Consider the following 26,318-nt stretch of genomic DNA (forward strand, 5'->3'; position numbering starts at 1 on the left):
TGTTTTTGGGCTTCTCACGCTATTGGGACTGGACGGTGGTTATTTGGTTGCTTTGAGGATGCGGAGTTGTTCACTAGTTATGCGTGTGTAACGAGCCATACTCATGCACCTAAACGAACATATCTTCCCAATGAGCAAGGTGCACATGCAGATGTGGATACGCTATAAAATGTATTTGAGCGTTCTGGTTCTACTTTCGTTTAGATCTCGTTTAAGTAAACAATGTAGTCGTAAGCAACAATCAGATAGTCCACCCTTCAAGTGTCATGCCGACCATCTATGCTATCCTCAGCATCCTGACCAGGCTGACCTTGGGCCCGACCACGTATTGACGCGTTTACCACTGGCAGAGAGCTACTTGTATGTTGGTATTGTGACTGCTAATCACATATGCCCGTGCCTGATCATTGTTCAGGCTTACTCTGGCGATGGCCGTGAGGTCGAAACACCACACGTTCTTGAGGACCACTTCAGTCGTCATCTCCTACTTCATCAACCAGTAGCCATGCATTTCTACACTTGACGGCCGCATACCGAACCTCGCGTTTGCTATCGTCCAAAGCGGCTGTCAGCTTCTTGACGACCTGTCGTCTATATGGCAGCACAATGTCTACCCTGAATTGTGTGGGAAGAGACTCAAGACCTCGTAACGCCGCTGCCCGTACCCTCGGGGGAGTTGTGGGTGTTGCTCCAATCCGTTTTCCTGAAATTGTCGAGTTATCAAGCAAACGATTGATCAAGCTGCCTGTATGCTGCTCCAGGGTATTGGGTCGTTCCTTAAGTATTGACGTAAGCGTAGCGATCGCAGCTTCCTTGACCAGGTCCTCGCCCTTCAGATCAAGACTTTGTAAGAGTGGCAGGACCAACTGTGCGACCTCTTCGACAACGATCTCGAACGGCATCCACCTGAGTATTCCGCTCAGGGCGATGAGATAGTTCGGCTTCGTATCAGGAGTGGCATCCTTGAATGCTTGCGTGATGCTCGGCACAAGCAAAGCAAAAGTCTTTTGCTTGTGCAGTCCGGAGATCTGGCAGTAATTCGCTTTGGTGAGAAGATCATCTGGTTGGAGAAGTGTTGTGAACCCATGTGCCACCATGCTACCATATGTTGGATGCGATAGGAAGGAGAGTAGGCGAGGATATAATTTCGATAGTGCAGTGCTATTCCGTAGCACTAGAGCCTTCAGGCAGGCGAAGGTGATTCTGATTCTTGAAGCATCTAGTTTCTCGATGTTGAACAGATCGACAGGGGAGTCAATAAGTGGATCCATACATGTTTTGAGGCCCGGCGTGGTGATGTATTTGTTAATTAGTAGGGATATCTGCCTTAAAGAAGCAGAGCGCACAGGTCCTGACAGGTTCGGTTGCTGAGAGAAATCCACGAGAGAAGAGATCAAAAGATCGACCTCGCAGGGTAACGCGGCCTCTCTGCGGAATGAAGCCAAGAGATGCGTGGAGACGATCATTGTCCTTGACTGCTCAATTGTGAGAGTTTTGCTGAATGGTGGCAGCTCATTCTGTGGTGTGCCTCTGAACAAAGTGTACAACTCCTTGGAAGTTTGATTTTGCTGCTCCACTGATTGCGATCTGATAATGATCCCGCAAATGCGGCCCACTAGGTCCAGGGTCTTATCCTTATCGAAGGCTTTTGGATGTGATACATCTGGACTCGCTGTGCGTTCGAGTAGGGGAAGAACGATATCCTGATAATAGGGAGATGTTTCTGGGCTTTCCTCAAGTTTGGACGATCCTCGGTTGAGAGCATAGAGCATCGCGGAGAGAAGTGCAACAATGTAGGCTGACGAGGCACCTTGCGCTACAGCCGCACTGAATTTGTTCTTCAGGCGTAAAATGACAGTGTCAAAAACTTTCTCCTCGCCGGCAAGCTTTGCAAAAGCCTCTAGAACCTGGATATAGCTTGCATCTTGACCGTTGTCGAAATCAGGAAGTTTGGCTAAGAACGCGGGGAAGGCTTTATCGATGACCACTTGGGGTTTCTGGTGCGCAATCTCCACCAGTCCGTTGGTTGCAGCATCCTTGACCTCATCTTTGCCATATGCCTCCTCTTGGATGATAATTGTATGGAATAACTGAATAATCCGTCCGATATCTTCGTCGGTGAGTAATTGGCGGGTTTTGGACAGTTGCAGTAAGCCATCTAAGCACACAAGGCGGAAGGATACCTCTTTTATAGGCGCATTCTCGAGGCCAGTGAGCATGATTTCCAGAGCCTGCTCTCGGAATTGAGCAAGCGCATTGGGTGGAGGTTGCTCCCCGGCTCCACCGATTGACCGCCAGTCGCCGTACACGTCAATGTTTGCGCTGATGAGTTGGACGAGGACTTCCAATAATCCTCGCTTCTTGGCCATCGTTTCGGCTGTCTGAAAGAGCAGGAATAGATTCGGAAGGATACCGGCTAAGAGAGTATTAGTGACATCAGCAGAAACATCCGCAATTTTGTTTAATATCCGCGCCGATGCCTGTGATTGCTTCGTTGGGGCATCTTCAAGATGCTCGTTGCATTCTTTGATAATGGGCCGAAGGTATGCGTTCAATGGACCACTTGTTCCTTGCGAAAGTGTGCGCGCGATCGCAGCAAGTCCGACCAGTGCCTCTTCGGCTAGATCCTCCTCCTGTACGTTGAGAATTTCGAACTTAAGTGCATCCCAAAGTGTGATCGAGTACAGCGAGACAGTCCTCGGTCCGTATTCGGTGACAGCCGCTGTGATAGTCTGAAGAACATCACGCTTCGTGTTCATAGATGTTGAGTCCAGCTTGTCCAACAAGGAAGGGAATGCGTAGGGTGCAAAGTCTGCTGTTGATGATATACAGTCCCGTAGACGATTTTTTAGATCCTGTGCCGTGATACCGTAGGGGTCGTCCGGAGGCGGTCTGAATGTGATGGGGAAGTAATTGAACACCGCGTCGAAAAGCTGTTGAGCGTCTGCGCCTATCTGCCATTCTGTCATGGGAACCTTAAGAATCGAAAATACGACCATGAGATTTCGGGGGTCCTTCTCTCCATCGAAATATAGAATGAAACGCGAAAGGAAGTCGGGAGTTTCGTCGTGGTGTACCCTCAACGCGTCTCTGTACTTGGCAATCAGGGTGTCAATCAAGTGTAGGACGGGGTATCGCTCGCTTTGCTGCTTGTACTGGCGGAGAGGGTGTGTGTGAGTGAGGAATCTGTTGGTTCTTAGCACTCAGTGTGTCTTGCCAGGCTGGTGTATTCGAACATACGCTTCCAAGATTGCAACAACGCGGTCTTGATCCCACTTGCCCCGTTCTTCGAGTGCGGACAATGCCTTTGCGCAAAAGCCCAAGCCCTCACTGTCCTCGATTCTGGATAGTACGAAGTCGCACAGCAAGTTCCCTACATTATCTCAGTTCCATGCTTCCTTATTCAATAGATGTGGGCTATGCAACCATAACCGTTGGGGAGAGGCACGTACGTTGTTGGAGGGACAAGACCTTCTGTGGGACCGACGATAAGACTTCGGCAAGGTAAGACATGGCTGTATTTCAAGTGTTAGCAGTCCGTCTTCCAAACCTTCAAGAACATGTTAGAAAACATACCTCTTGACCTGGTAGTGCCATCCTCGCTGTTGAAGAACTCCCCCAGCTCCTCAATGAGTCTCAAGAGCTTCAAATCATTATTTTGTAGCCCTATTTTCCAATTAATACATGCTGATTTGCGACAAAAGATTTGCCCTCAGCATCGAGAGGTCGAGGTATATCGTACGTGTGGCAGAGCGTTGAGCCGTCGCTGTAGCTTCCTTCCTATTCTTATCGAAGTCCAGCAGGTATTGCTGAATATCTGTTGACATGTTTGCTTGATTGATAGATCTCCACCCGCACCGCACCGCGCACTAATAGCTACCGAATGAACCGTGAGGGGGTTTGCTCGAGGATGCGGTTCGGGGGAATTTTGTGCGATCAGATATGAGCAGGGTAGGCGGCGGGGGAGATATGGCAGGCTAGGTGTTCGTGGTGGCTGTCTGGTCGGGAAAGACAGTGAGGAGGCATAGACGGGTGGTAGTATAATAGTTGTAGTGGGAGTGTAACAGCGGAGATTGTGGTGGTCGTGGTCGTGGAAGTGGTGGTGGTGTTGTGTAGATAATCATTAGTATTCCTCCGATCTGCCTCGCACGCCAGAATCCATGGAAGGCAGTCGGAGGGGTGGTATTTTGGTGGGTATGACGCCGCGGAAACGGTTGGATGCTGATTGGCCCGAGATCGGAGGTGGGGCCTGGCGCGCCATAGAAAAAGTTTAAAGAGAGCGGGATTGGCGGGGCACATGAAAGATATGTCAAGAGGATCCAATTAATTAATTCATATGTCTTTTTTCCTTTTCTTTAGGTTCTGATTCAGAGGCTCTCCTTTACTATATAATTGGAACATATCCGATCAGAAAGCCACAGTGCTCCTATCCCATTCCACTCGTCAATCGTGACCGTGACGAACCACTCACCTTCCGTCTACCTGCTACCTACACTCAACCTGCGAAACACATCCACCGCAATGGCCGACGACAAACCCAATTGCAAAGTTGTCCTCGCCAACAACATCGCAAAAGGTCTCCTCGAAGAGGTCCACGAGGGTCTGAAAAAGATCAATCGGAAACCCCTCCTCGTTGGCTTCCTCTCCTCCGCCGATCCCGCCGCGCGCGTCTATGCAGAATGGACGGGCAAGACTTGCAATGAAAAGTGAGCATGCGCACATTCCTGTTCTACTATCTTCTCCAGGGAAACAAAGATAAAGACAAAGGATATGAGAAGGAGAGATAGAAGAGGAGAAGAGCGCAACATGGCTGATTACAAGACAGTGGCTTTGCCTTCGAGCTCCGCGAAGTTGACCGCGATGCCCTGGAAGACGCCCTCATCGACGCGAACAACGACGCCTCGGTCGACGGCATAATAGTTTACTACCCAATCTTCAACAACCGCCAGGACCAATACCTGCAACAGATTGTGTCCATCGACAAGGACGTTGAGGGCCTCTCTCATCAGTACATCTTCAACATGTACCAGAACGTCCGATTCCTTGACCCGGCCAGCACCAAGAAATCCATCCTGCCGTGCACACCGCTCGCTGTTATCAAGATCCTCGAGTATTTGAGGATTTACAATACAATTCTGCCGTATGGAAATAGGCTCCATGGCAGGACGATCACAGTGATCAATAGGAGTGAAGTCGTAGGAAGGCCGCTTGCAGCGCTGCTTGCCAATGACGGAGCTTGCGTCTATAGCGTTGATGTCAATGATGTTCAGCAGTTCCATCGTGGTGAGGGTTTGCGTAAGAGACGCCACGAGGTGGAGGAGAAGCCCGGATGGACACTGGAGAACGCCTTGCCCCTGAGCGATGTGGTCATTAGTGGTGTGCCAGGAGATAAGTACAAGGTCCCGTTGCATCTTTTGAGACCAGGTGCCGTGTGTATCAACTTCTCGAGCGAGAGGAACTTCAGCCCCGAGGTCAAGGAGAAGGCTAGTATCTATGTGCCCGCCATCGGCAAGGTGACCATCGTCGTTCTGCTGAGAAATTTGTTGGTAAGTATACTCACCCTGTACTCCTTATCAAGTGCGGCATGCTAATAGATGGCACAGCGAATCGTTCAGAATAAGCTCGAGGCGGAAGCTCAATCTGCTAAGCAAACCGAGGAGGCTGCTGTTCCGCAGATTGCCTCTTGAAAAGCAATTACCTCCAATTCATTATGTACCCAAACGTGACTTTGATACCCTTAGATAGAAGAAAAGAATTTGCTTTGAGATAAGATGAAAAAAGGCTATAGCCGCGATAGGGTTGAGGACAATGTTACTTCACAAGACATACTTTGTGCTAGCCATTCAACATAGTGTCATGGAGAGGTTGATTTACGTCTCGAATGCAACACGATCATCTATTCACAACGTTAAAGCAAGGATCCACTTCAATTGAAGGACGTATTGGATATATTGCGGGATACTGCGAAATAAGGGCGTTGGGAAATCGACAGAGGGGCCCGCTCATGGAAAGAAAAACGAACCCTGAGAATATTGCTAGACGCCTGCGATGAGTCCATCCAACAATGAACCTAGCAGCAATAAGGGCACAGGAAGTAAAGTGAAGCCTGTGCAACTTCAACGGGCATTCCATGTAAATGCTGCAAAGGAGCCTCCCAAGAATTCCAACGCCGGGCATCTCTTCGTAGCAGGTCGGTACAAGTACAGCATTAAATAAACGCCTTTCATAGGAAAAAAAAGTATGAGAAAACGTGGGTATGATCGAAAACAAAATGACAACAAAAGAAAAACGGACTAGACAAGTGCAATGTCTTCGTTATTACCCAACAGCGTTGAATGAGCTGTTGAGATCCAGTAAGGTGTATTTAAGGTTTTTCCGCAGTTGCAGGTGCGGTTTCCAATTGGATCTCCGGTGGAGCGGCATCATACAGAGCCTCCGTCTCCTGTTCAAATGCCGGTCTCCGGCTCACTGGCGGCCGCTCTTCATAGTATACGTATTCTCGAGCTGGCTCGTCATACCGCCGTGGTGGGGGTCGTCCGTAAGAAACGTATCGGAGGTGTTCAGGTTCATCTTCAGGGTGGTATCTGGAGGGGTCTGCTACGTATGTCCCACGCCCTGACCGTGGGTCTCGAGGAACACGGATGACTTCCAGTGGTTGGCCATACTCGTCAACATATACTGGAGATGGGCCGAGAGTGATGTCGGGGTGTCTCGCGAAACGGCCTCGCGGGGGAGAGTATGGATGAGCACGATCTTGTAAAGGTACATAATCGCGCGGTGCTAGGCGAGCCGAGGTGGCATTATCGTCCTGAGGCCCCTGATCTACGCTTTGGTCTCTCGAGTAGGGAGGGTCGTAATCTCGTTCAGCCTGAGGCTGTGGTGTTTCTTGTTCGTGTATGCGCCGACGTTGCTCTTCATACCGCTCATACCGTCTCCTGTGGTTCCGACCAACACTTGGCCCACGAGCATACGGCTCATCACGCCCGACGCTCAAGTATCTATAATAACGAGATGGGACATAATCCTGATGCCTGTCCCTCCTACGCTGGGGACCGATCCTGGTAGGGCCGCCAGCTGAGTCGGGTGTAGGAATTTGGCGGGCTGGGGGGCCGAACTCCTCATATCGAGAGCCATTGGACACAGTGGAAGGAGCAGTACGCTGAGTATTAGTCAAAGGACGGCCCCTCTCGGTCACATCTCCAGAGCTAGATTGATTTGGAGGTGGAGGGGTATATCGAGAACCATCATCCATGTCTGAGTCTCCGGCTACTGGTCTTCTCGAAGCCTGCAAGTTATTTTCAGGCTCCTGGGGTCTATTACTAGCCAGGGAGCTACCAAGTTCGTCCAAGAAGCGGTCTGCTGCTGCACGCGTTCCAGAATTACTTGACTCCGGGGGATCCTCTCTAAGTCGAGCTCCTTGTCGGCCTTCCTCGGCATAATGGTCCTCGGAATATTGGTATGGGTCGTATACACGTGAAATCGTGCTTTCTCGCGGCGGGGGCGGCGCATAAAGTATCTCGTCGTGGCCAGGTGGGTATCTTTCTTCATCATGATATATCGGGCGCCTTTCAGGGTAATCTGCGTATGTAGGTCCGGAATTTCGACATCTTCTTATTGGAGGAACTTGCATGTATTCTCTGGCTTCTGAGAAACTATCGTCGTCAAGAGCATCCCGGGACAACTGACGAAGGTCTTGATTAGCCCTGTCGACACTGGAACCTAGAGCCTGCCGGCTACCTACATAATAACGTGGTTCAGAGCCACTATAGCCACGTCTATGAGTAAGAGGCGGACTAGTTCGAGACAGTCGTACCCTGGGAGCATTACGGATTGATGGATCGCCCTGTACGAGAAGGGATGGCCGTTGGGGGTCGTATTCTTCTTCACTAAACCTTGTCGGCCTAGGCGAGTCATGGTATGGGGAAGCTAGAGATGAAGGCCCTGATTTCTCGGCGGAGAGTCCTGGTGTGCCACCCGTCCTGGCGGAGTCCTTAAGGAGCTTGGAGTCTGTATTAGCCAAAGATTCGACGCCGTTGTTATCAATGACTCCGATCCGTGGCAATGGTGTCGGGAAAAGCTTGGGAAAAACAGTAGCGATCATAAGCAGCTTATCATCGTCCATACCGGGTGCGTGGATGAGGCCAGATATGAAGCGATCGCCGGGTAGTTCGATCATATCTTCTTTCCAGTCCAATGGTAGGGCAGAAGGGCCTTGTCCAAAGTCCTGGTGCTGTGGAGCGGTATGCTGAGATTGGAAATGAAAGAATAGATTGAGCGCGGTATAAGTCTTCCTTTCCTCAGGCCGGGACGAGTATGAAGCTGGCCGAGACGAGGATTCCTCTTGACATGACTTACATGAGAGCCCTGGTGCATTTTTCAGAGCTTTGGATATTTGATGATTTGAAAAGGCATCAATGAGATGATTGAGGCCAGGTTCGTGATTGAACTCTATCTGGAACTTGGAAATAACACGCTGCAACAAAACGTATATCCGGAGGCTGTTGGGCAGGTCCTTGATTCCCGATGTTTGTTTCCAGATATCCTGGGCTGCCTCGATAACGGTACTCACTTGCTTATCGAACAGGCTTGAACGATATTCCACGCTGCTGGATTCAGCGACGCCCTGTGCAGCTGGCTGGGGAGCAATAGTAGGACGCGACATTGCAGGGGAGGTACTATAAGCACTATGCTGTGGCATGTTGCCATACCCTGGAGGTCCCATTGGTTGGTAGGAGGCGTATGCATCCAGCGGAGGGCCATATGTCTGAGGATACTCATAGCCTGGCTGCGCCTGTGGCGGCGCGAACGGTCCACTGTATTGACCCCCATAGTGGTATGGTCCAGGGCTTACCTGAGGAAGATGTGGCTGCATGTGAGGTGTGGCTGTCCCAGCTCGTGAATACGCACCGTAATAAGATCCATAGCCGCTGTTTGCACCAGTAGGTCCAGACGCTTGGTAGTTATGCTTCACGGAATTGGGATCGGGATGGAAGGGAGTCTCCTCGGGCCACTCAGCTTCTCTCCAGGCGACAACGATATTGCCCACACTGAAAGTATTAGTATGCTTAGCTCCGAAGTGCTGTATAACACCTTCAAAGCCATAGAACCTAGTATTGCTTTCGCAACCATTGCCGTAGCAGAGGAAGAGCTCCTTACGAAACTGTTCAGTCAGAGGCTTTAGCTTGTTGTCGTACACCCATTTCATATTTTCAAGGACCAGTTTGGGCTTCAGTGCATCGGGTTCCCCTGTAGCATCGTTGGCTGTGTCCTCCAACCCGGGTATCGCAATTCCATCCTCGAGCTCCGCGTAGAATCTGCGACGAACATGCATGAGAAGGTCAACGGCAAATTTAGGACTGGTGTCGTGTGTGACGGCCCGACCGTGATCCCACTGTTGGGCAATGAATTCATCGGCCATAATGCTGAGTCTGTCTCGGATCGGTCGTTGCGACTCGTCCCATTCTCGATCCTGAATCTCTTTAACCTCCTTGGAGTTGGCTTCTTGCTGACGTCGATCCGCAGCGCGAGCGCTCATAGATGTGACTCGTGACGCATGTTCAATCTCGACTTGTTGAGCAGCAGATACTTGGCTCCTTAGGCGAGGCTCAAGCATATTCCAGGCGCTGTCATTCATCGGTTGGGGGATTTGTATTGCAGCTTTGAAAGACTCCATGTGGCGCAACACATTGGGTGGGATGGGCGGATCAAGCTGCTGACACCGACGCTCGATGTCTAATTTGCGATTTGCCTTTGCTTCATTGGCGTCATGTAGATTCCTCTCCGAACGTGGCGGCGGGGCGATCGCATTCGATCCTCCTTGCGGTGTGTATGTCTGTGGCGGTCCGGTGGGAGGTCTATGTTGAGAGTAGTACACGCCAGGGGTGGTCTGTTGAGGCATGGCAGCTACGTTTGTCAGGGGATTTGGGGAAGAAAAAGGCATGTGAACTTCGCTGGAAGCCAGTAATCGGTGCTCTTCTGACTGCGCCAACTGAATAGAGCGATACTTACTCGCTGGTACCGGAGCGTGTAATATGGGAGATGGGGCGGTTCGCGCCGGGGACATTGTCTTTTGTCGTTGATTTGAGATGGTGGATGAGGGGGCATTTGAGACGGCACGCCTTGCTTCCTGGTGTTCTTTCCACCATATGTATTTCACCTCCCAACGCTCCCAGTTTTCAGCGATCCTCATTCGTTCCTTTCCGCGCGAATCCAAGCCCTTCGACCACTCTTCTGCGGCAGCAGGGCCAAGACCGAGAGCTCCTTCTAGCTCGCTCGTGAGTTCCTCAACATGCTCTTTGAAGTAGTATTTCACGATCTCGACGTTCGCAGGAGTTGTCGCTGCCTGCAGAGTGTATGCGGGAATATAATGTTGGTCGCTGGTGACGAGCGCGAAGGGCAGGGCAGGGCGTGCAGCGGACACGGTGGAAAAGAGGAGACTTGAATCCTAACCAACAATAAGTAAACTTGATCACATCTTGAGAGTAAGCTTTCGGCACGCATACAGTTTGACACCTCTGTAGAAGGCATGGACCACATGAGCGGACTCCAAATGGCCATATAATGCGAACTCCCTTCATACCAGGGCCCTTCTGCCAGATCTTCTCGCCCGGAGTGAAAGTGCTTTCTCGATTACAAAACTGACAGCGCTGATTGGAAATTAGTTGCCACATTTGCATTTCGCTGAAGCCAGGAAATGGTTTCGGTGGCTTTGTCGCATGCAGGTTGCGAGCAGACGCCCAAATAGAATCAGACTTAAGGAGACGCAGAAAACCAAAAGCTGGTTTTGCAGTTGAGGCATGCCGGGCTTCTGCGAGATAGGAATGAAAAGATCGATTGACTTGAAGCAATTGACCAAGCGCTTCAAGAGAACAGAAAAGGAATATGTGCTGCCATATTTCTGGCGTAAGACCAGCACATGGCTTCAGGGTCGAAGGCGGCGTCGAGGACTCGAGTCTTGGCTTCTTTTCGCGAAACTGCTCAAGCTCCTCGGGCTTGCGCTTCAAGGGAGAAGTGACGAGAGAGAGACCAAGGTCATTCTGTCCATCTCTTGCAGGTGTGGCTGGCTTCCTATCTGAATCGTAGAAGTCTACTGAGGAAGCAACACTGCCCTCTCGATCTTCCATGACTTGGAGCCACGAGATGTTGAATATTAAAGCAAGCTCGCGGTGGGAGCTTCACCATTTACACGCGACAGATAGAAGACATAGAGGACGACGTGTACGGTTGCTTGCCAATGCGTGGTGGAGGAAGGAAGTAGGAAGGAGAAAGGTGTGGAGACAGCGATGACCTTGGAAACGGTCGGGGCTAGGTTCAAGGTGGTGTGGTAGAAGGCAGGTGACGGGGATGACGAGGGGATATATAGTGGAGATAAGAATGAACGGGGTCCCAAGGCTGGAGTAGTTCGAAGAACAAGAGGGCGTAGAATGAATACAGTAGAGCTGATGAGGAGGATGAGAAGAAGAGGGAAGAGGAATCTTGTGATGTATGGTGTGGGTGGAATAACAGGAAGTTGAAGAGGAAGGAAGCTGTGAGTTGTGAGCCAATCCTCCGAAAATGAGGCGAACGATGGCCTAGGCCGCGGACCAATTGCATCAATCAGCCTGATACTCTGCCGCTGCGTTCTGTGCATCTGCCATCTACACAGTAACTACACAGTAAACAATACACAGTATATTATATGTAACTATCTACCAGGTATTTGCTGGAGTATAATAAGTCTGCTCTTCTCATCTCATCTCATCTGATCTGTATGCACTGTATATGCGCCCACGCCCAACCATTTTCAACTTTTAACCCATACTACTATTCGAGTCCGGCCCTCGACCTTATAGACGGACGAGAACTTGAATATTTTGGGCAGAATCAATGCTTGCTAAGGGAGCCTCCCATCATCATTGCAAGCGTCAGGAGAAGTGAGGGCATTGATGTGTATTAAGTCTACCTCCTCAGGTGGATACCTACCTCTTAAGTACTCCGTACCTGGGTCCTGTCCGGTGACTGAGGGTAATGAGGCTAGGCCCACTCCCATACATACGTATACGATGCAGTACTCATCCACCTACCACCTACTGTGGACATATACGCATACGCATACGCTTACCCCTAGGCAGCACTGTGGGGAAGTATTGACCAGCACAACTACAGATCCACAGGCAAGGGTTTGTACCCAGTAGAAGTATATAGTTGGTGGTCTCTCGCATTTGACAACTTATTCTGTGCATTGCGTGGGTACCTGCTTAGGCAGCTTGTCTAGAACGTCCCTCTTCATATTGTATGTGCTAGCAGCCATGCGTGGACAATTACTATGGTGCGTTGTATCTTTGGCCTAGGAATGGCGATGTCACGGCCGAGCCAGTGGGACGGAGCATCATGTGCAGATTGTTGATGAACCTGTAGTCGAAGAACATGTCGGATGCACATGAACAATATAACTACATGCAGTCAGCTGTGTATCTAGGAAATGGCATTATGTACAGAGTAGCGGTAGGAAGCTGAAGCTACCAACTACCCCATCTGCCTGTATACAAAACTTTACCATTGACCATAAAACGGGCCGAGAGGGAGTATACCATACATGTAGGTACTGTACGCAGCCTTCATAGGGAGTAAGAATTGTTGGTTATTGGCCTAGTTAGCTACCTCGTAGGGAGTTAGTTGTAAGCTATTACATACATAGTAGCATTCGGGTATGTTCCATACCAATACCTAGGTACAAAGTAGTGTGGGTAGAAGTCATTAGACAAGTAATGGGCGATGACGAAGGGCATCTTGGCGGGCCCTCGATGCAGGCTGTGTTGTTACGGAGTACTTGGGTGTGTGCTGTCTGACCTAGCACTGGGCAGGTATCCTTACTCACTAACTACTCATAACTAAGTATACCCAAACTACCTTGTACCTCTCTACCCAGCCTTCCTTGTACATGTACATACTCCGTACACACTGTACGTACATACGCATTCACATCCACGAATAATACGCATACTCTTCTCCCTCCATTCCTCCATCCTTCATCACCATCACCACCACCACCACCTCCTCCCCCTCCCTCTCTCCCCTTCCCCCAGAGAAGGCACGTCTTGCGGTGACCTGTCACTACGCAATCTCTCCTTCGCCTGAAAGAGAGCTCATCGCTCTGCTTTCCTTCGCTCACCCTGCCAACCCCCGGCTATCACCCCGCCCCAGTTTCCAGCTTCTAAGTCTCGAGCCCCAGTCAATATGGCTTCCTTAAACACCTCCAGCAATGGCCCAAACATCACGAGAAGCTATCAAAATATCGTAAACGCTCCGGCGCCTTCCGGTCCCCAAGCCAGCTCCCCCACCTACGGTCAATGGGCTGTCTTCACCGTTGCCGCCCCGCTGGTCAGCGCGTTCCAGCAGGATGGAGGGAAAGAAAGTGTCTTGAAGGTTCAGACTACTGGCGGTACGCATCTGACAGCTAGATTCTGCACACGGTCATGTTCAGAGAGCTAATTGAGTCTTAGAGGGTGAGCTTGTCGACCTCATCGATGAGTTCTCGGACGGCCGTATCCAGTTCGCATTTGTCAAAGTCAAGGACCCGAACACCTCGCTTCCCAAGAACGTCTTGATCGCATGGGTATGATGTGCTTGTCCTTCATAACCTCTGTATGCTTGCTAACATCTTCACAGTGTGGCGAGGGCGTGCCCGAACGTACCAAGGGCTATTTCGGAAGCCATCTCGGTGTCGTTTCCAAGCTTCTTCACGTATGTGCCATTCCCCTCTCTGCTTCCCAATCCGAAATATTGACATCCTCAGGGTTATCATGTGCAAGTCACCGCTCGTTCCGATGCAGATCTCACACCGGAGAGAATCGTACAAAAGGTCTCCGATGCCTCGGGCGCAAAATATGGAGGGGGCCCCGAGATCCCATCTTCACGCGGACCGCCTCCCGTTGCTTCCAAGAAGCCTGTATTCACACCCACACAAGTAGGAGGAGGAGGCTCTGGGTTCAATCCTCTCGGCTCAAGATCGAGGGCCCCTGCGGCCAGTGGCGCTACCGATGAGGATGGATGGGGTGCAGATGCCCCCCAAGTCTCGCGCTCCCAATTGGAGAAGGTTGAATCGGCTTACAAGCCCACAAAAGTCAATCTGGCCGAGCTCACATCAAAGCCGCAAGAGCCCTCGAGGTTCCAAACGCCACAGAGGGAGGAAGCCTCTTCGGACGTGGTCAAGGGCGGATATCAGCCAATTGGAAAGGTTGACATTGCAGCAATCCGCGCGCAGGCAAAACAATCGGGCCAGGATGACAGACCAACGGTCGTCAAGGGTGCCTACGAACCGGTCGGTAAAGTCGACATTGCGGCGATCAAGGCTAAAGCGCAAGCCGCTCCTCCAAGCGCAGCCCCTCGTGGCAACGCCGATGATGAGGAAGAAGCACCCAAATCACTAGCAGAAAGGTCGGCGGCTTTCAGCAAGCAGCCTGAACGCCTTACGAGCCTTCCAAAGCCCAAGGTTGCGAATAAGTTCGGCGGTGGGGGTGCTTTCACGGGAACCAAAGCTCCCACACCCTCCGGGTTCGGTGCGAAGCCTTTGGCCGCTGCCGCACCTGTTGGCACAGCAAGCAAAACATTCGCAGACGAAGGCGGCAAGACACCTGCGCAGATTTGGGCGGAAAAGAAGGCTGCACGTGGTGAGGCAGTACCTTCTGTTGGAGGACCGACCTCTCCTTTGCCTACTCAACAGAGTGGCGAGGGCGGCTGGAAGAGTGGCTACACTGGAAAGTCTTGGGCAGCTGTTCAGACTACTCGCACTGGACAGTCGGCCACCAGCAACATCAGCGAACAGCGCACCGGAGGTGCTCAAGAGCAACATCAGGAGGAGCCTAGCTCCCCAGCTGGTGGTGTCGCCTCTCTGAAGGATCGGTTTGCTGGAGCTGCTCCTATGGGCGCCCCAACCTCTCGCCCTGTTCCAGAGCCTCGCGATGCTCCTGCTCCTCCCCCTATGGATATGTCTAGCAAACCAAACGCTGGAGCTCGAGGTGTGCCTATGCCAGGTCTACCAAGCCGCCCTGCCGAACCCGAGGACGAGGACGATGTCCCAGCTACGCAGCACCAACGTCTTCCTTCTCCCCCACCACAGCCACCACGCAGTCCGTCTCCCGAGCCGTCTGGCTCCCCAGTACGCATTGCTATGCCTGTTGCACGAGGACGTGAGCCTGAAGAACTGTCCCCCGCCGAAGAAAGGGCGCCACCCATGCCAACTCGTTCCCTTGACCAAGCTGCCAGTCACGCACGGGATCTGTCTCCCGAACCCAGAGTGGAGGCGAAGGACCCGGCCCGCGGAGCAGGCGTTGCAGTCGCTGCCGCCACCTTTGGAGCCGCCGCCGTTGCTGGTGCGGGCGTCGCCGCAGCTGCAGGAGCAGGAGGAGATTCTGAAGGTGGTTCTGGTCAACGCGCCGTCATCCAATACGACTATGAGAAGGCCGAGGACAACGAAATCGAGCTCCGAGAAGGCGAGTACGTTACCAACATTGAGCAAGTCGATGAGGACTGGTGGATGGGTACCAACTCGCAGGGCGAGACCGGACTATTCCCCTCGAACTACGTCGAGCTCGTTGAGGACGATGACTCTGGCGCAGGTGCCGCTGCTGCTCCACCACAGCTGCCAGCTCACCCCTCTGCTGCCGAAGAGGAGCCAGAGGAGCCAGCCCCACGTGCCAGTGCTTCCGGTCCTACGGCCACCGCCCTTTACGACTATGAGGCCGCCGAGGATAACGAGCTCAGCTTCCCCGAGAACGCAACTATCACCAATGTGGTATGTATAGGTAACCCCACCGATATCTACTTTTTTAACTAATCGTTATCTAGGAATTCCCCGACGAAGATTGGTGGCTTGGTTCCTTCAATGGAAAGTCAGGACTCTTCCCTGCGAACTATGTCCAGTTGGACGAGTAAGCTCGATCTTCTCGTTGTCGTTGTCAAGACACTGAGGAACGCAACTATTGGGAGGGCCTGTGACTTTTGCGGTATTTAACGCATAAGAGCGAGTATGTTTAAACTCTGTGAGTAACAGATAAAATCAGTGGTGGCGATGCAAGTACGTATTTTCGACCATGCCAAAATGAATGTTAGTTATTGAATGAAGATTGACAGCATTGTTTGGGTACTGATTAAAGTGATAAGAACTTATCCCCTTAAGGAGGGACTGAAACAACTCAGAAATCGACATGTCTATTTTCCTCGCATCTTGCACCAATACTCAACCATATCTCCCAACATCAAAACAATCGACACGAAATTTCTGCACAATTTTAATTTCAATATTACAAAAACACCGTCATATATTAAGAATCTAAACAAATAGATAGAAGGCTCCATCCACACTAGATTTCGTCAAATCACCCACTACTTTTTATTCCTATGCAAACCCCCGTGGTCCCCAGTATCATGAATCGCATTCGGCAACGCCCTCTCCAGCTTCTCAGGCACAGCCTTCTGCAGTCCCAAAGGCACGATCGATGCGTCGCCGTCGTCCTTGGCGTGCGTTTGACGGCCTGTGCCGGAGCCTGTGTCGTGGACCTGAAATTTTTGCGTGTTAGTGGACGCGATTCCTTTCTTGTTTGTTTCGCTCTTCCCTCGTGTCGTCAAATTACCAATTGAGTGAGGCGGGGAAAACGAACTTTGTTTGGAAGAGACTCCTCGAGGCCTTGCGGGGCCTTCTTTTGTACTGTCTCCGGGACTTTAGAGTCGCCTGTCGCGTGGGAGATGCCTTGGCCGCGTTCGTTTTGCATGTTGCTGCTACTTTTTCAATATCGATTTTGATTAATTTAATTTTAAGGTATTGGTATGGTGACCGTTGATGTTGTGTCAGAATGAGGTTGCTAGGAAGTGATCTGTTGTGTATTGATAGTAGACGAATGACTGGACAACACGGCTTTCAACGTTTGTTTATATATCAATCCCCCGTGTCGAAGCGGTTACGCTTCTCTACTACTCGCAACTGTGCATGTACTTGTATTGTCGTCATACATTACGATGCCATTGAGCGCGTGAGAAGGCTGTGCATTTCATTTCCTCCACGCTACAAACCATCATCATCATCACACCTCGTACATCACCTGAAGAATACTAACGATCGATCAATCCACACGTCATAATCTCACACCCTACCGTTAGGCGAATGCGAGCCGAAGCCCCCTTCAACGGATCGCCCCGGACTGCGGACCAAGCACGCAGGAGACCTATCTAGATCGAAGGGCGGGCGAAAGATAATGCCGTCGCTGCTGCGGATCGGACGAAAGATTGTTGCTCCCTCCCGAAGGGGGAGGAACGATTGATTGATGGGAGAGGGAAAAGTCATGACGTTGGATGGGGAGGTTGCCACTAGTGAGGTACGAATATCTACCTAGCTAGCTTCTTTGAGTAGATTTTGCGCGCAATGACGGTGAATGGAGCCGAGAGAATGGTAGGGCTGCTATTTTTGTGTTGAGAAACACGTGGGATTGATCGTTGGGGGTTGGAAGTGGTGATGAATGGATATTAGATGAGCTTCACGGGTGGTAATTGAGGCTGGATTTACTTGTCCAAGCCTGGGTATGCTTCAGGATGGAGGTGTCTATTTGGCAAAGAGTGGGCGCGGAGAAGGAAGTCAGAACACTGGAGTAAATGAAGGGTTTATTTAGTAGGAAATGATGACCTCCTACGGGGCTCTATGTATGTGCTAATTAACAATGATGTTCATATAGGAAATATGTATGGCGAATGAATGTGTCCTAGCCATGTGGGAACTATCTCCTATTCACATCTGACAGCTCCTGCGCATCTGCTACTGCCGATAACTCGAACAAAGTCGGCGGTTCCAAGGAGCCATCTGCAACACCCGGTGGTGGAGAAATCATGGGCTGTAACAAGGGAGATGTCGAGTTTCCAAGTGGCGGCGACACAGACAAGTGCGCAGTTTTTGTTTTCTCGTGATGCGGATCTCCATGTGCTTGGCCAAATACCGTAGGATCCATCGAAATCCGCGGATCGTTGAGATAGGTCTGTGCCGAGATATAAGATGCTGAACGGTGGTGAGCCTGGGACAAGTCTCCAGATGATGTGTCTCCGTCTTTGGGAGTGTGTGCACGCCGTTTCCGCAGATATAGGATAACCCCCACTCCCAGTAATCCTCCAATCCCAAAGAATGCCCCCAAAGCTATTCCAACCTTAGCTCCGACTCCAAGTCCGGACGATGAGTCTTGTCCGTCTGTTTTGATAATGCTCCCGTTCGTGTTTACTGGAGGGGCCTCGTTTGTTTGGCTAACATCCCCCATGGTCGCAGTGATCTTTTGTGTTACGATCACAGTGACAAGTCTCTGCGTAGTAGCGAGACTCTTCCCGAGATGGGATTCGCAATCATCATGATCGCCATTCTAGGAAACGTTAGTCAAGGTACACCAGAAGGATACAGGAGATGCAGACATCCGCGCAGCAGAATCCATCGTTATTCACGTCATAGGCGCAGTGGTAGCCATACATACATGCAGCTTTGAATCGTTAGAAAAATGGTCTTTACACTTGTTTCTAATGATACTCACTGCCACTGTTATCCTTACAACATGTCTCTCCTAGGTATGGTTTCTGGACGGGTCAGCATAACATCTAAAGAAGCGTGACTTCCTCGGCAATATTGATGGTTGTGTGTCACACTTACAAAACAGGAATTGTGGAGAGTATGGCCATCACAGGGTTCAGGTACAGAGCCGTTGTAACCAAGACAATTCCCACAAGAGCCATTCCCACATGCTTCCAGGAGAGGTTGGTACCCAAGATCAAACTTATCGAGATCACCCTCGCCCCAGTAGCTCCACGAATATAGCTCGTTTGATGATTTCGTCGTCTGTGTCGTGGATGGAATAGCAATCGACAAGATAGTCAACAAAACCAGCGTCATGTCGAGATGCCCGACCATTGATTCACTTTCGAGGTAGCTTCGCGGGTAACACGACGGGGGGAAGCTTCTGCAATATAATGGATATGCAAGATGGCGCCGCAGGACCACATTAAGGCTAACCCGCAAGTGTGGTTGTTGGGTTTGTCCGTACTGACAGACTTTGCAGGTCCGGGAGGCCGGGGTCATCATAATGTACTTCGATACCGCCCATTCATGCAGTACATATCTGAGCCAATTGGACTTCGTTCGGACTGTGCGCGACGTCACATACTGTTAGTCTCGATGTTGCTGCTCTGTAATGGACAAGCCAGGCCGCCTATGTGAAACCTTTGATACTGATGTGAAGGCGTGGTTTCCTGGAAACTAGTTTCTATGGGATGTTCAAAATCAAAGGCAACTGAATTCAAGCGCCTAGGGAAGGCATCGCGGTCCATTGTTCGTCGTGTCGTCGAATCATGGAGAGGGATGCATGTGACAAGTGAGGCGAGACACGGCAAATTTGGTGTTAGGGGGCGGCGTAGCATACGGACGACATACCCTGTAAAAAGACATTGAATAACGAGTTCGCTATAGCGTATGAATGGTTTCGAGAGAGTTTAAGGTTTCTTGAAAACAAGGCAGACTTAAAATTTTAACGAGTATTTCTGACTGTCAAAGTAAATTTCGCTTTGATTTTCTGTTGTTAAAATGCGAGGGTAATATCAACACGATGTCAATAATGTATCCTGGGTTTATGGAAGGAATCTTCTTAAGAAATGCGCAACAACCAACATCAAACTGTTTCAAGCTTAGATCACTCTTCAAAGTACAAGGACAAGATCGACTTGACAGTGGGCTCTTGATTTGCAAGCTCTTTCTGCTGGAACACTCACAGCCAATCTGCAACCATGCGTGTATCTCTACATCATGCTATTACCTAGAACAGCTCAAGGCAAAAAAGCATCCAAGATAGCGACAGGAGAACCACCTATGCGTATGCCACCGCCTGGAATGTACACGCGATTTCCCACTCCGACAGCAGAGGTTCCGTGTCGTGCTACCTTCATGGGCGGAAGCTTTTTCCATGAACCATCAGACGTATCATACACTTCAGTATTGTTGAACACACCAGACTCAACTTCTGAGTTTCCTTCACCGCCAAAAGTGTACACTTTCCTGCCTATCGTTCCAGCTGCAAGACCGCCACGAGGTGTCGGCATCCTCCCGGGTTTTGTCACCCATCCTCTCTGAACATTGTTCAAGTCAAGAGCGAAAACCGTATCTTTGACGTTGAACTGACCGTGGTCTCTTCCACCAAGGATGTAAAATACATCCTTCACCACAGCTGCGCCTGAATGGTCTCGTCCCTCTGGAATATTCTTTGCGGCATTAGGCACCGTAATCCATTCGTCAAGAGTAGTATCGTAGATAGAGACGACAGAAACCGTATCCTGCAAGCCATCTTGACCGAGAATCAAAGCCTTCATTCCTCCGGCCAGGTAGATCTTATTGCCATGAACCCCTACCGCGGCGCTACCTCTTGCTTCATCGGCAGGCAATGGCGCGATGCTTGTCCACTGATCTGTTCGTGGATCGTATACCCATGATTCGGGACTTGCGCGCCAGGCTGGAGGAGTTTCTCCTTCGGATTCAACTAGCCCACCGAGTACGTAGATTTTACCACAGCTGACGGCGACGTTGACATGGTTCAATGGGACTGGAAGGGGGGCTTTGACTGTCCACGTGTTTTCGGGTATGGAGTAGAACTGCATGAGATTGCTTGTGGGTGGAGGGAACTCGATGCTAGCTATGCCTCCAAGGATGGCCAGAGTAGAAGGGGGTAGGAAGACTGTTGTGTGTTCTTGTCGTGGAGCAATCGTAATGTTTGCTAACGAGGTCCATGTCGGATGTATTTGGTTCGGGTAAGCAAGAGCAGACGAAGCAATAAGCAATGCCTGGAGTAGTAGCATGGTGAGAGAATACCGAATGTAACCACGATCGGATATCATGTTTGATGAGAAGTATTTGGTTCAGTTGACGTGCATCCCATCTCAATTATATAGTTATCACCATCATCAGGCGTGCACACATGACCGCACGAGTATCGCGGACGAAAAGAATAAGGATTCTACGAAATGATTATTTAGGAATAGACGCAGACTTGTCAAGGCTTGAGAAAAGGTTCATGTTGGTTATATATTTCGTACAAGATGATCCATAGTCGGACCTGGGCGGAGATCAGCATCTACTCCGCCTCTGTTGTACGCGACGTAAACCGACCTATGCTCCCATTGGCCCTGTGGAGTCTTGTGTGCTGACGCCTGTTGTACACTACCTTGGTACATTCTAGTAATATTCGTCCGCGTCAATTTAAGAAAATGCATTTCCGCTAATGCGTATGTTTGGCACGGAGCCAAGTAGATTTATCTTCCTTCGAAATGCTCAATGATGATGGAGAGACCATGTCGACTGCACAGATGGTTGGGTTTACTTCCACGTCCCAAGACATCATACTGTCCGGACCACTCGAATTCCTGCCTCGGACGCGACATCATAAATACAGCTCACAATAGGTTCGACATCAGAGCCCTTGATTGCGATTCTATGCGCACCATCCCATTCGATGAGCCTTGTGCTTCCCTTATCACAATACTCATCTAGTAGCCTTCTGTGTAGCGCAAGTCCTGGATCCGCTAATCCATGGACGTGAATGGTAGGATTCCTCAGTATTGCTTCATCATCCACCTCCTTCACAAACTCGAACGACTCAGCAACATTTGCAGCCGGAACCAACGCCGCACTCTTCTGGACATCCGGATTCAAGTTGATGAGGGGAGCTCTTCCAGCAAGCAGGACACCAAATCGCCAGTCCAGGCCAGGAATACCGATGGGACCTGTATCAGTGCCCGCCTTGCGCTCCCTCACAGCCTTGTCTTCTCTCGCCTGCTGCTCGAGAAGCAGACTTGCGCTCAGCTTAGCACCCTGACTGAACCCCATGAGTCCCACCCACTGCCCTGTTCCACCCGCGCGGTCGTCCTCTTCCATGGCGGTCCGGAGCGAGTATCCTATTTCCTCTATGCAGCTCTCCGAGTCAATCTCTGAATGTTGGTCCAGCCATCGCACCCATCTGCGGAACGGTCCGTAGGTTCCGTACACACGTATGACATCGGGGTGAGGGTCGCAGAAGAATGGAGCCTCGGCCCAAACGAGGCGGAAGGAATGTTGGAGATGCCGTATCAGGGAACGTGACTGTGCCTCGAAGATCGTTGCGTTCACACCACCGCCATGCAAACATAGTATTCGAGGTAGATTTGTGGAGTCGGGTATCTTTTCTGGAATCTTGGACGTGGACTTGCGTCCATTGGGTGGGGAGATCGATGCGGGCATTGCCACGAGCGGGAGGGCGCCAGGACCTGGTGAATCCTAGTTGGAGGAGTAATTGAAGGTTTGGAAAGCGAGAGAGAAAAGATTTAAGGACAAGTGAGGTCGGGGTACTTGATATAACAAATTATTGAAACAATTCTACATGCCGATGCAAGGTTGTCTGTCAGTGATTGGCGCAAGGACAAGGAAAGCCGTTGTTCCTTATCGGAGTCCGACCTGTACGTAGACCTGATCTGTATACCTTCTCTGTTTTCGCTCATCATTTTCTTCTATAAACATTATTCGAGACCATTCTGGATATTTATTCGCATTTCTGTTCGTGTTAATCTGACCTAGACGGTTGCTGCTCTTTAAAAATGGAGGAAACTTCTCGCTATGTTGACATCGGGAAGCTGAAGGAGAGTGGGGTGCCGAAGAACACGAGAGGGCTGCAGCTGAGAATAGCAACTAGAAGATAACTGATGAATTGCCATGAATTCACTATCGGAAGAAGGGGTCCATCACGAATCAATTCGACACCAGTTATTTCAAAACGAACATCCTACAACGCAGTCAAGGGCACAACAAATGGTTCCTGGAGAAACTTCCCGAATAACGTCGCTCACTTCGCGGCATCGACGTCGAAGTATAATTGAAGAATCGAAGCGTAATTGAAGAATAACAGCTTACACTACCAATATATCGCGTGAAATGCCTTGTATATATGATCTTCACGGATGTGAAGTGGCTCATGACCTTGTTGGAGGATGTTGTTGCCTGAGGTTACAAGTCCAACAAAGATGGCCGAGTGGATAAGGCGTCAGGTTCGGGATGCCGCAGTCTTCGACATATTTTGCAACAACATACCGCATTAGGCATGTTGAAATACGGCTGCCCAAGGCTGAGCGATCCGGATACAGCTCAAACATGACACCGAGGCCACTGGCTCTCACATTGCGGGAGCACATAAAGACATTTTCGGAGGTTGAGATGTTTTCTCCACGGTAAACACGCCTACTGGATTTGATTGGAGGCCATTGTAGGAACATGGCCATGAGCGGTCGTATAGGAAATTGCTGCGTTCGATGGAAAATGTGCAAACTTACCGCATCGGGCGCGTGCGAGCTATACAGCCTTCATGATTGAATGCCAAAGTGCTACCAACACATGAATTGACCTTAAGCGCACCTCTATCGCAAAGAACATAAGAACAGTACTGAGTAGTAGCTCGATCCTGTGCAGTCTGTAATACTTGTCTAAACTTGCACGTATGTATGCAGCAGATATTCTACAATAGACCACGCCCCGTCTCCGTGTGCCAAATAAGTACCAAACCTTCACATACCGTCCCGTACCGTACCGAGCTGCATTTCCAAGGCTCTCTTGGACAACAGTAAGCAGTGTACTCCGTGGTCTCTGTGAGTGAGTACTCCGTACAGTAAATACTATACACGAGAATTATCTTGTACCCTGCTCATAGCCAAGTCCATATAGTGAGAAAGTAGCTGCTTAACGAGGCAGTACAAAAAGTCCCTCAAATAGTCTCGTCACTACGCAAATTAGCACCATTTTGGCCCCTCTGTTCGTTCCATAGATTGTGTCAATTTCTTTTTCTTCAATTTATCGTTTTGCTGTCTATGGGTCGGGGCGGAGTTGGTTTTCAGCATGCGGGGCACTCAGAAGTGCAAGCCTCTCAATTAAATGGGCAATATACCCTCACGATATTCACGAGTCGAGTCTGCGGTCATCTTCGCCCGACGCGATTACAGTGCTTACATGCTATTGTGCGAACCGTAAGCAGAGAAGACAGGGTGGGCATGCAAGAACGCCCTGCGGTTTATTGCGTCGGCTGGATTGGGAATACTGAGGCGAATTGGGATAGTGTGATTAGAGGGGTACCTCGACGTAAAGTACATGCATACATGTACATCGACACCGGGCGATGCTAGCCACGAATGCACTGTGTAGAGTGCTTCTAGATTGAATCGTGCTATCTTCGTCTCGCTCGCGTCAGTCGTGCTCGAAGGGTATTCAATGTTGCGATATGCGATGTTTCTGTAAACTGATGAGGAACCGCTATGCATCGTTTGTCTATCCTATCTATTATAAACTCATTTAAATGTTTGTTTCATTTCTTCGATGATCAATTTTTGCAGACACTATTAGACGTCTAGAGCTTCCCCCTACGTGCATTCACTGCCTCCCGCAATTTCAGGATGACTTCTCCTGGGTCTGCAGCGCCGAAGACAGCGCTTCCAGCTACAATGACGTTGGCTCCGGCGTCTGCTGCTTGGTCAATAGTCTTTTCGGACAGACCACCGTCTACCTCGATGTGCAACTCAGGGTATTTCTTGCGCAATGCGGTGACCTTGGGTAGTTCGGATGCCATGAATGATTGGCCACCGAAGCCGGGTTCTACTGTCATGATAAGGACCATCTGCAAACAGTTAGTTACCATTCCGTGAGGGTTCATGCCGTCGGAGAAAAGGGCGCGTGTTGGTGGCAAAAGCGTGAACGTGGTTGGTACATTTCAGAAAGTCTTGGGTGGAAGAGTGTGACAGGGCAATGAAGGTCGCTGGCTTTAGCGCCTGTATTGCCAGCCGCCCCCAACCTGCCAGCCCTACGACCCAACTTCATGTGACCATGGCCTAGGCCTGCCCGGACCGTACCGAGGGGTTATGGCGCTTCTCCAATCTCTTTCGATTGCCTGGGTATATGCCGAATATTTGGCTGATAGGGCGAAAGATCCACTTACATCTGGGACCTCTTCCTTCACAGGGTTCTCCAGAATCTCCCATAAGACGTCTACTGATGTGCTTGGTTTTATAGCAATGCCAGCCTGCATACCGCTCTCATGGATGTAACGAATGAGCTCTTTTGGGGAAGTCTTCTCGTCAGAAGTGCCCGAGGGAGTAACTGCGGCGGTCGAGTTTACGGCGGCCTCGTAGTGGAAGCAGTAGAGGTCACAGCCGGCTTTCTTGAAGTCTTGAACCCATCGTTTAGGCTAGTTCAAATGGTAAGCATTCAAGAATTGAAGCCAAATTATGAAAGGAAGTGCCCGTTCTCAGAAACGAGATCAGATGAATGGCATACCTCTGCAATCATCATATGGCAGTCGAAAGTACCCTTTCCATATGCCTCTGTGGGTGGATTGACATGAGATCGGATCTTGGTCACAACTGGAGCGCCAAAGGTCATGTTGGGCACAAAGTGACCATCCATGATGTCGACCTTGAACGCGTTAGATGCATGTCGACGCGTTTGGTGATGAGAGGAAAGCGTACATGAAGCCAGTCAGCGCCCTGGCCAATGGTGTGCGAACAGGCCCTGCCCAGCTCTGCGAAATCAGCAGAGAGGATCGAGGGAGCGATGATGGCTGGGGGAGACATGGCTGCGATGAGAGTAGGACAGCTCTGCTGGGCCCTTAGATTATGGAGATATGGGGATGCGGGCGGAGGCGGAGGCGGAGGATTGACCAACGCAGCGGAAAGATTGATGGCGTTGGGTGAGCTCGGATTAGGGGGCGAATATTGCGATGCGACTTGACAATGTACGAGGCTTCGTGGTGTTCAGCGTAACGCTGTTAAGACTCTTTTTTTGTTGGTGTAGGTAGATGGTAGGGTATCAGGTAGTGAATTAATTAGTAGTGGGGGAAATGGAGAGGGGAGGGGAGGAAGATCAAACGCCGACGTCAATGCGACCAGCACCAACCCGACCACCAACTAATCATTAGATACTAGATACTAATTACTGGAGCTAACTCACATTACTCTGATTACCATACCCTAACAAATAATGACCACTACTGTCTCGACGACAATGATGATACTACGGAGTACATGCTGACAACACATCAGAGAGAGATTGTTGCCAATGCCAGGATATACGACACCATACACAGTAGCTACCCCGCCTTGGCAACGTCAAGTCGTCTCTTCCAGTCTTCTTATTCATGCGAACACTATCTATTCGACCATCTCCCAGCGACTCACCATCCTGCATTACATCTGGTCGCCTACACTGCTGTTTCTCTTGATGTTTGGCTTGCCGATGTTCCAATGCCATGGCGTGTGACGCATATTCC

General features: G+C 50.3%; 9 protein-coding genes across 9 annotated transcripts; 2 read left to right on the forward strand and 7 right to left on the reverse strand.

The window, feature by feature from the left end:
- Window positions 1-166: 166 nt before the first annotated feature.
- On the reverse strand, window positions 167-4,144 carry BU24DRAFT_400382 (uncharacterized protein). Its single transcript, XM_033525451.1, has 5 exons — window positions 3,743-4,144; window positions 3,577-3,666; window positions 3,453-3,515; window positions 3,241-3,373; window positions 167-3,186 (listed from the first exon to the last, which is right to left on the reverse strand). The coding sequence occupies exons 1-5, from the start codon at window positions 3,825-3,827 to the stop codon at window positions 471-473; spliced, it is 3,087 nt and encodes a 1,028-aa protein (XP_033378213.1). The 5' UTR covers window positions 3,828-4,144; the 3' UTR covers window positions 167-470.
- Window positions 4,145-4,325: 181 nt separating this feature from the next.
- BU24DRAFT_379040 (NAD(P)-binding protein) lies at window positions 4,326-6,141 on the forward strand. The gene is made up of 3 exons (XM_033524680.1): window positions 4,326-4,706; window positions 4,826-5,546; window positions 5,604-6,141. Exons 1-3 carry the CDS (start codon window positions 4,522-4,524, stop codon window positions 5,685-5,687), a joined length of 990 nt encoding a protein of 329 aa, XP_033378214.1. The 5' UTR covers window positions 4,326-4,521; the 3' UTR covers window positions 5,688-6,141.
- A 129-nt stretch (window positions 6,142-6,270) lies between these two features.
- On the reverse strand, window positions 6,271-11,216 carry BU24DRAFT_66396 (uncharacterized protein). Its single transcript, XM_033534511.1, has 3 exons — window positions 10,503-11,216; window positions 7,742-10,444; window positions 6,271-7,681 (listed from the first exon to the last, which is right to left on the reverse strand). Exons 1-3 carry the CDS (start codon window positions 11,121-11,123, stop codon window positions 6,365-6,367), a joined length of 4,641 nt encoding a protein of 1,546 aa, XP_033378215.1. The 5' UTR covers window positions 11,124-11,216; the 3' UTR covers window positions 6,271-6,364.
- Window positions 11,217-12,845: 1,629 nt separating this feature from the next.
- On the forward strand, window positions 12,846-16,262 carry BU24DRAFT_400390 (uncharacterized protein). The gene is made up of 5 exons (XM_033525452.1): window positions 12,846-13,420; window positions 13,482-13,594; window positions 13,648-13,722; window positions 13,775-15,772; window positions 15,826-16,262. Exons 1-5 carry the CDS (start codon window positions 13,216-13,218, stop codon window positions 15,910-15,912), a joined length of 2,478 nt encoding a protein of 825 aa, XP_033378216.1. The 5' UTR covers window positions 12,846-13,215; the 3' UTR covers window positions 15,913-16,262.
- Window positions 16,263-16,362: 100 nt separating this feature from the next.
- BU24DRAFT_467380 (uncharacterized protein) lies at window positions 16,363-16,748 on the reverse strand (the record flags this gene model as incomplete). Its single annotated transcript, XM_033532440.1, has 2 exons — window positions 16,363-16,536; window positions 16,638-16,748. 2 exons carry the CDS (start codon window positions 16,746-16,748, stop codon window positions 16,363-16,365), a joined length of 285 nt encoding a protein of 94 aa, XP_033378217.1.
- Window positions 16,749-18,173: 1,425 nt separating this feature from the next.
- BU24DRAFT_66499 (uncharacterized protein) lies at window positions 18,174-19,172 on the reverse strand. Its single transcript, XM_033534512.1, has 3 exons — window positions 18,653-19,172; window positions 18,537-18,579; window positions 18,174-18,485 (listed from the first exon to the last, which is right to left on the reverse strand). The coding sequence occupies exons 1-3, from the start codon at window positions 19,079-19,081 to the stop codon at window positions 18,382-18,384; spliced, it is 576 nt and encodes a 191-aa protein (XP_033378218.1). The 5' UTR covers window positions 19,082-19,172; the 3' UTR covers window positions 18,174-18,381.
- A 646-nt stretch (window positions 19,173-19,818) lies between these two features.
- BU24DRAFT_357453 (galactose oxidase) lies at window positions 19,819-20,841 on the reverse strand (the record flags this gene model as incomplete). The annotated part of the gene is made up of 1 exon (XM_033523953.1): window positions 19,819-20,841. One exon carries the CDS (start codon window positions 20,839-20,841, stop codon window positions 19,819-19,821), a length of 1,023 nt encoding a protein of 340 aa, XP_033378219.1.
- A 404-nt stretch (window positions 20,842-21,245) lies between these two features.
- BU24DRAFT_427912 (uncharacterized protein) lies at window positions 21,246-22,365 on the reverse strand. The gene has a single exon (XM_033529343.1). It carries the CDS (start codon window positions 22,256-22,258, stop codon window positions 21,380-21,382), a length of 879 nt encoding a protein of 292 aa, XP_033378220.1. The 5' UTR covers window positions 22,259-22,365; the 3' UTR covers window positions 21,246-21,379.
- Window positions 22,366-24,305: 1,940 nt separating this feature from the next.
- Window positions 24,306-25,840, reverse strand: BU24DRAFT_427914 (Ribulose-phosphate 3-epimerase). The gene is made up of 4 exons (XM_033529344.1): window positions 25,519-25,840; window positions 25,328-25,465; window positions 24,990-25,238; window positions 24,306-24,671 (listed from the first exon to the last, which is right to left on the reverse strand). Exons 1-4 carry the CDS (start codon window positions 25,621-25,623, stop codon window positions 24,405-24,407), a joined length of 759 nt encoding a protein of 252 aa, XP_033378221.1. The 5' UTR covers window positions 25,624-25,840; the 3' UTR covers window positions 24,306-24,404.
- Window positions 25,841-26,318: the final 478 nt, after the last annotated feature.

This window comes from Aaosphaeria arxii, assembly GCF_010015735.1.
Source record: "Aaosphaeria arxii CBS 175.79 unplaced genomic scaffold BU24scaffold_12, whole genome shotgun sequence".
NCBI classification, from domain to species: domain Eukaryota; kingdom Fungi; phylum Ascomycota; class Dothideomycetes; order Pleosporales; genus Aaosphaeria; species Aaosphaeria arxii.

Coding starts and splice junctions, on each gene's coding strand:
- BU24DRAFT_66396 (XM_033534511.1), bottom strand. CDS start 11,123: ATGGAAGATCGAGAGGGCAGTGTTGCTTCCTCAGTAGACTTCTACGAT. Junction 10,445..10,502: donor TTCTACAGAGGTGTCAAACT/GTATGCGTGCCG, acceptor ATTGTTGGTTAG/GATTCAAGTCTCCTCTTTTC. Junction 7,682..7,741: donor GCTCTGAACCACGTTATTAT/GTAGGTAGCCGG, acceptor GACCTTCGTCAG/TTGTCCCGGGATGCTCTTGA.
- BU24DRAFT_427912 (XM_033529343.1), bottom strand. CDS start 22,258: ATGCCCGCATCGATCTCCCCACCCAATGGACGCAAGTCCACGTCCAAG.
- BU24DRAFT_66499 (XM_033534512.1), bottom strand. CDS start 19,081: ATGATGACCCCGGCCTCCCGGACCTGCAAAGTCTGTCAGTACGGACAA. Junction 18,580..18,652: donor CTCTCCACAATTCCTGTTTT/GTAAGTGTGACA, acceptor TGACCCGTCCAG/AAACCATACCTAGGAGAGAC. Junction 18,486..18,536: donor TTGTAAGGATAACAGTGGCA/GTGAGTATCATT, acceptor AACGATTCAAAG/CTGCATGTATGTATGGCTAC.
- BU24DRAFT_400390 (XM_033525452.1), top strand. CDS start 13,216: ATGGCTTCCTTAAACACCTCCAGCAATGGCCCAAACATCACGAGAAGC. Junction 13,595..13,647: donor AGAACGTCTTGATCGCATGG/GTATGATGTGCT, acceptor ACATCTTCACAG/TGTGGCGAGGGCGTGCCCGA. Junction 15,773..15,825: donor ACGCAACTATCACCAATGTG/GTATGTATAGGT, acceptor ATCGTTATCTAG/GAATTCCCCGACGAAGATTG.
- BU24DRAFT_400382 (XM_033525451.1), bottom strand. CDS start 3,827: ATGTCAACAGATATTCAGCAATACCTGCTGGACTTCGATAAGAATAGG. Junction 3,667..3,742: donor GGCTCAACGCTCTGCCACAC/GTACGATATACC, acceptor ATTGGAAAATAG/GGCTACAAAATAATGATTTG. Junction 3,516..3,576: donor TGGCACTACCAGGTCAAGAG/GTATGTTTTCTA, acceptor CTTGAAATACAG/CCATGTCTTACCTTGCCGAA.
- BU24DRAFT_379040 (XM_033524680.1), top strand. CDS start 4,522: ATGGCCGACGACAAACCCAATTGCAAAGTTGTCCTCGCCAACAACATC. Junction 4,707..4,825: donor GGCAAGACTTGCAATGAAAA/GTGAGCATGCGC, acceptor ATTACAAGACAG/TGGCTTTGCCTTCGAGCTCC. Junction 5,547..5,603: donor TTCTGCTGAGAAATTTGTTG/GTAAGTATACTC, acceptor TAGATGGCACAG/CGAATCGTTCAGAATAAGCT.
- BU24DRAFT_427914 (XM_033529344.1), bottom strand. CDS start 25,623: ATGTCTCCCCCAGCCATCATCGCTCCCTCGATCCTCTCTGCTGATTTC. Junction 25,239..25,327: donor GCCATATGATGATTGCAGAG/GTATGCCATTCA, acceptor CATTTGAACTAG/CCTAAACGATGGGTTCAAGA. Junction 24,672..24,989: donor TGAAGGAAGAGGTCCCAGAT/GTAAGTGGATCT, acceptor AACTGTTTGCAG/ATGGTCCTTATCATGACAGT.